The sequence below is a fragment of the Etheostoma cragini genome, chromosome 3, assembly GCF_013103735.1.
Source record: "Etheostoma cragini isolate CJK2018 chromosome 3, CSU_Ecrag_1.0, whole genome shotgun sequence".
Lineage (NCBI taxonomy): Eukaryota > Metazoa > Chordata > Actinopteri > Perciformes > Percidae > Etheostoma > Etheostoma cragini.
In genome coordinates, this window is record NC_048409.1 from 24,859,764 (window position 1) to 24,866,499 (window position 6,736).

Below are 6,736 nucleotides of genomic sequence, written 5' to 3' on the forward strand. Positions count from 1 at the left end.
AACAAAAAAACAAATGTTTCCCCCGGTAGATATGACATGTTGGTTCTGTTTATCTCTCTGTGATACATGTGTAAAAGATTTGTTGGAGTTGTGTGTCTAACCTTATCCTTCCTGCTCGGTGATTCCCTCTAAAAGGGTTTCAGTGAAGGGTTGTACCTAACTCCAGCGTCAACCTAGGCCTTAAATATCAAAACTCAAAAAAGACCCACATTTGCAAACACATAGAGTACACTGTATAGAGTACACAGAGCAGCATTAGCATTCATTTGGAGTCGTGTTTCTGATAACATGACAATCAGTGCTCACTCTCCTTTTAGTATCTACCCCAACTTCTAAAGGGAAACATCTGGCTCTGTGGCAGCTAGATGTTTGACTTTCTTAGCTAGTTGCTAACCTTGTCTGCTGTTTGGTGCTGAGCAGGTTGCGTACAGTTGTCCACAACTGCCTGCAGCTGGAAAAAGGATTGTTGGGAGCAGTGAGACTCAATTGTGGTACATTTGCTAAACATTTAGCTCTAGTAAAAGAGGCTAGAAAGCTCAACAGACCCAGAGTTTTAATAATTTGCTGTGGACTGCAAGCAGCCCGTTTTCACATTTTACAACACACAGTTATATGATTCATTGTTTTGTTTTTTAAATAATGGTTTAACTTTAAAGTAAAGTTTTTATTGGCACAAAGTATTAAATAGCGACCCTCATATTGGTGTGAGAGTGTAGTTCTATTTTTCACCCTTTTCTAATTCATTCTGGAATAAACACTGCATGCTTGAGATTTTTATCTTTCTCAATTTTGTTTCAACCTGTCTTTGGGTCAAAATTATAAATACAGATTGTCGGCACACAACATTTATTATAAGAACATTATTGGTTTTTAATCCAAGCTCATTTGCAGCCATCTTCAGAAGTAATACATTTAATAATAATACATTTATTTATAGAGCCCTTTCTATCAAAGTGCTTCATAAAAAGAATACAATTAAAATACAAACAGTACAATAGAAATCAAAACAGTAAAAAATAAATACCACTATACAAAGAGATCAAAGATAAATGAACATTTTAAAAAGATGTAAAAATGAAATCCGGAACATTATACGCTTGCAGTCATTAATGCGCACACACCCACACACACGCGCGCACACCCCTCTTTGCAGCGGTCCCACATCCCACAGGAACAACATCTCATGCCACGCTGAGGAAGCTGCTTGCCCCCCAGAGATTAAAACCACATTAGCAAGTACATGCTCTTGTCTTCTGAGTGGCAGCTAATTAGATTCTGCAGCGCTAATATGAATAATCTGATCTGCCTTTCCTCCTCCTGCTTATCAGCCAAGCCTCCAGGTGTTGCTGAGGGAAGAGCGGAGACATGAACAGATAAATCGCTGTCCTCTACGCTTCTTTAATCTCTGGTAATGCGTTACGCATCCCAGCAAATTAAAACATGCAATGTGCAAAATGTCATCAGCTTCAATTTATTTTGTAAAATCAGGACTTCTATATCTTTCTCCACATCAGAAAGCAGTTTGAAGCCAATTGGTTTAGCAGTCACACTACTCTCTATTAGGGGTTGTGAAAAATACTGAATTTGGCTTTCTGAGATTGAATCAGTTCCCAGAAAAAGCAGATAGCAAACACATAGTGTTCACATGCACTGTGAGGTGGTTCTGAACACATAACACACTTTACATGGATGAACACCTCTTTCAAAGTCACTTGGAGTCCTTCGTTTGTCATGCAGGGGTCCTTGTTGTAAAAGGAATCTATGTAAATGTCTTCCTACACATGCTATGCATCACCTTACCCGCTGCATTGAGGGAGCTTACGAGGAACTGACACTTCCTCTGACTTGTGATCCATATTGTCCTGCCCCCAGACTTTCTTGGCCACTAATTTGTGCATTACTCATGTTTTGTATTTCTCAGATCTTGGTGTAACATAAATGTACTCATCGATACACTATGACCTTTCAGATTAAATGGTGGGAGTAGACTTGTTCATTGCACAGATACAAACTACTTTTTTGTTCCCCAACTAGGTGCATTTGCATTATTGTGTCTAACGAGAGTGGAAATCTTTCCTACTTCATAACAGGTGTTGCATAATTGAATTTCAAATGTTGCTCTGATTCTGCTGAATGTGTACTGTTTTAGCTGAAACGATATTAAATGTAAATGCTTTCAGTTCATTTCATTGCCCCAAAGTCAAATCCATTAATGTAGCTTTAAAATGAATTCTACATACATGTGCACAATCTTCTTGGAAATCTAGAGCCAATCTTGTTTGAACAGAGCCTCATGTTGTTCATACTGGATAAACATCATATGTTAATCTTGAGTTCAAATGTAATGAAATAGTGAACTTACTAAAGTCAAAACATGATTGCCTGAAGTGCATACAAAACAGTAATTTGTTAGCAATGACAGAAAAGTTAGTTTGGTTCTTCCACAAAAAATACATTGCCATTTGACATTGGAAGGGTTTTCTCTCTGAGTTGACAATTGCTGAATATCTGATGTTCACTTCAGCCAGTCAGGGAAACACTAAATAATTCACCAGTCCCCCCCCCCCCCCCCCCCCCCCCCCCCCCCCCCCCCCCCCCCCCCCCCCCCCCCCCCCCTCAACGCCCCGACCCCCAGTGACATTGTTTGAACACATCCCCAGTGGCAGTTCTGTTCTGTCAACAACTTTAAACCCTTTCTATAGTATTTCCTTTTCCTTTTAAGCCGTTACTTCACTTGCATTTCTTAACTGTTTACTGATTTTCCACATAGGTGTGGACCCAAAACAGTTCTCCTTTTATTTGCCATCTGCTACCAGAAAAATGTGTCCTTAAGATACAAACTACTGTACAAAGAAGATCAAGGAGTTTCTCAGTGCCGCATTGCACTGGCTAGTCTTCAACTGTTAATGCACACATTTCAGACTATAGATGATTAAAATGTGGGTGAACATTCTTAGTGTTGTTAAGGAAATGTTTACATTTTATTTTCTTTCTCTGTTGTGCTCTTTTACAGACTCAAAGCTCTGGTATCAACAGGAGGTCGGAGTGTGCAAGCAGCATGTGACTGGTAAGTTAAAACAACAAATGTGTATACAGTACAAGTCAAGGGGGGAATGTGTGTTATACTGCCCTCTGCTGTCAACGGGGTTTAAACAGTAGATCCATTATGATAATTGAATATATTATATCATATATATATATATATATATATATATATATATACACACACATATATGCAGTATATGATTTCTTTTGAGCAGCCCTCTCGTTTAATTGTAATCTGGTCTCTTTTTAAAATTGCACTCTCAATTCTAATCAATTGAAATCATGAGTTTCATAAAATCTCTCAACAGATTAAATCCCAGATTCTCTAAATATGTGTGACTACCAAACTAGAAAGCCAGTGCTATTCACCAGTTAAACACTATGTAAGAAATAGCCCTGGATACAGGGTGAAGCCTGTTTATTATAACAAACATTAAGGCCCCTGGCAATAAAAAACTCCATCTGTGATTACCTGATTTTGTGATGTATTTGGATTAATGTGTAGGGCAAGTGGGACGCTATATGTGGGTGTATTAAGATTTATTATTATTATTGTTTTAATTATTATTTATTCATGTATTTATTCTAGTTACACTTGTGGTTATACAACATATGGTATTCATATTTCTTGTTTACTTCTTGTGCTGTTTGTATTGAAAATGACAATAAAACGTTGGTGATAACAAATTAATAAAATGAAAAATAAAGGCATTATTAAAAGACATTAGCACAGTAGACATGGAACTTGTCTTTCTCCCCAGGCTGTTCTCTCATGTGGACGACCCGTTCCTGGATGACCCTCTGCCCAGGGAATTTGTCCTGTACCTGCGACCCAGTGGACCACTACAGAACCAGCTCTCACACTTCTGGCAACAGAGCCGGGTCACCTGTGGAAAAAACAAAGCCCACAACATTTTCCCCCATATCACCCTCTGCCAGTTCTTCATGGTGAGTTGGAGCTGTACAGTTTTATGAGCTCATTCCCCAGACAGTAAATATCAGATGAATTCTGATTGCATGATTGTCTTTTTATCTTTGTGTGTAATGCCTCTTTCACATGGGCCTTGTCACGTTAATGTGATGGCAATTTGGCATCTGAACAAGCAGCCGAGACACTTATATGTAAAAGTCACAACATCACTTTTACTCAGTGTGACACAGTAAGAGTTTTGCAACACTTTGAACACAGCTGGAGTCTGAAGTAAATGGCATTAGATTAACATAAATACCATGTGATACACAGAGAGAGATCTTACACCTTATTAAATGCCCTGTCTTGTGTGAATCAATCTGTAACAAACCTTTATGTAATGGACAGCTCTGTTTGAAGAACAAAAAGCCACCACTTCAACAAAAAGATAAGATAAGATAAGGTTAGCAATGTTACATATTGTCACCCCTCCTCCTACCACACAGTGTGCAGACCACCAAGTAGAAGCTCTATGCGAGGCCCTCCAGGCCTCCGTCCAGCAGTGGCGGGGTCGATTTCCCAGCCCGTTGCCTCTAGAGCTCTACACTTCCTCCAACTTCATTGGTCTTTTTGTGGAGGAGCAGGTGGCCGACATCCTCAGGCAGTTTGCAACCGACTTTGCCACAGAGGCCGCCAGGAAGGCAGGTAAGAACCACAAGCATCAGAGTGAAGGGGAACACAGCAAATACCCAGAATGCCCTGGGTTTAGAGCATGTTTAGGATCCTGCCTGCATGTATTCCCTTATACTGTATCTGTCCCATCCTAAATTTCTTTATTACTGTATTTAGCATCAGTTCATTGTTATTTAATCACCATGTAATAGTGGTGACCAGCTGTCTTTTCCAGTAGTGGCAGTGAATGATTGGTCAGGATGGCGGTCATGGGTTATGAAAGCACTCACTCATTTAGTTACTGTCATTTTTTTTAAACACAGGCGAAAAATTAGACTGACTGCCAAACAGTATTTCAGGCAGCTAAGTGCCAAATCAGATTGGAGCCATGGTGGTAGCGCTAATGCTCATATCTTTGCTTCTGGTAAAGAGAAAGATTAGCGTTTGTCATCCAAATCTGATGTGGTAATGTTGAGAGTTGTTGGTTTTACTGGGCAGTTTTCATCTCTACTGCTTTGAGCACTTTTACCCAACTTCTTGATCTGAATGTTTTTCACTTTTGTATAATAAAAAACACTGTTAATTTGGCATTTTCTTATGTTAAATTGTTGGTGTAGCATACTACATAAAACAAAGGCCTGTCTCATCTTTTATTTCAAGAGGTCCATTTGGAACCTCATAAGAAGCAGCTCCACGTAACACTGGCCTACAACTTCCCCACCAATCACCTCCCATCACTGGAGAAACTGGCCAAGGGCATCGAAGTCAAGCTAGGCTGTGATTGGCTGGCCGTTCTGTTCTCCCGGGACATTCGTTTTGCAAACCATGAGGTAAGCTAATATTCATACTAACATACGTTATATAGTATACATATCAAAAATGTATAAGTTCTAAATGTCAATAAGTCTGTAAATAATTGCCTCTGTAGACCCTGCGGGCGATGTACCCTTACTTGCCTCAGAACGAGGATGAGCTGGAGCTGGTTCCTGGTGATTTTGTCTTCATGTCTCCAGTGGATCAGAGCAGTACCAGTGAGGGCTGGGTGTACGGGACCTCGCTGGCCTCGGGGCTGTCTGGCCTGCTGCCTGAGAACTATGTCAGCCTGGCCGATGAGTCCGACACCTGGGTCTTCCATGGGTGAGCAGAGCCCCTTACACTAACACAAGAGGTGGTCCTAATTAACCAAACAAGATAAACGGATAAAAAATATCAACATCATGATTAAATAAAATATTCAGAAAACACCTGTTATACACAGAAAGAGAAAAAGTAATGTCTTTAAAACGGTTGTCTCATATTTTCTGAGCTCAGGATGGGGATGTAAGGGTATCCAAAAACTTTGTAGACCTGGTTACCATACAAGTCACTGTAGACAGTGAGTCCCAGAGGATGAGTCCTAATATTTATGGTGAACCCTTGACCTTTCATAATGCAACCATCCGATCAAAGTGTTCTTGTTAACAAGAATTATCATTTTGAGCACATTCATCCACCCCAGAGGATGAACCCAGGATGTGTTTATCAATCAATGGAGATGAAGTTTCTCAATTACTGTACTGAATTTTCTTGTTACTACTTGTATACATAAACAGAAATACTGATATATCTGCGATAAGCTAAAATAGGCTCTAAAAAGAAGCTCTACAAAAAATTTATAAACAAATACACCATATATCAAAAAGTTGTTTAGCTGTTGCTTACATACTCCATGGACCAGTTTTTCATAATTTGCCAAAAGAAAGAAATGATCTAGTTTGTACTGCTTACCAGATGTCTGTTCTACTCGTCCACCACAGCTCCCATTCATTCTTCAGTTGTGGGCCAAGTGACAAAACCAGCAAGGAGAGAGGGATGCTTGATGCGCTGCTGGACAGCCGACGCCCTGACAACACCAGTCCTGGAGACACACCCTCCCTCAGTCTCATTTGTCATCCAATGCAGGTACGTGAGTTTCATGTAAACAAGATTCATGATATTGTAGCTTTGTACAGTATGTGCAGAGTGTTACCGCCAAGTTACCGCCACATCCCATGTTGGATTCCAGGTTTGGAACTTTTGTTACATGTCATACCTCTTTCTCTCTCTCTCTCTCTCTCTCTCTCTCTCTCT

At 40.0% G+C, this 6,736-nt stretch overlaps 1 protein-coding gene across 2 annotated transcripts in view; it reads left to right on the top strand.

The window, feature by feature from the left end:
- ubash3bb (ubiquitin associated and SH3 domain containing Bb) overlaps positions 1-6,736 on the top strand; it is a 55,291-nt gene that overhangs the window by 25,322 nt on the left and 23,233 nt on the right. For both annotated transcript variants that reach the window (XM_034867261.1, XM_034867260.1), the window contains exons 3-8: positions 3,014-3,067; positions 3,807-3,993; positions 4,462-4,660; positions 5,288-5,457; positions 5,556-5,764; positions 6,424-6,568. In XM_034867261.1, the coding sequence (XP_034723152.1) occupies positions 3,014-3,067; positions 3,807-3,993; positions 4,462-4,660; positions 5,288-5,457; positions 5,556-5,764; positions 6,424-6,568 (964 nt within the window). The remainder of the gene's footprint in view (positions 1-3,013; positions 3,068-3,806; positions 3,994-4,461; positions 4,661-5,287; positions 5,458-5,555; positions 5,765-6,423; positions 6,569-6,736) is intronic.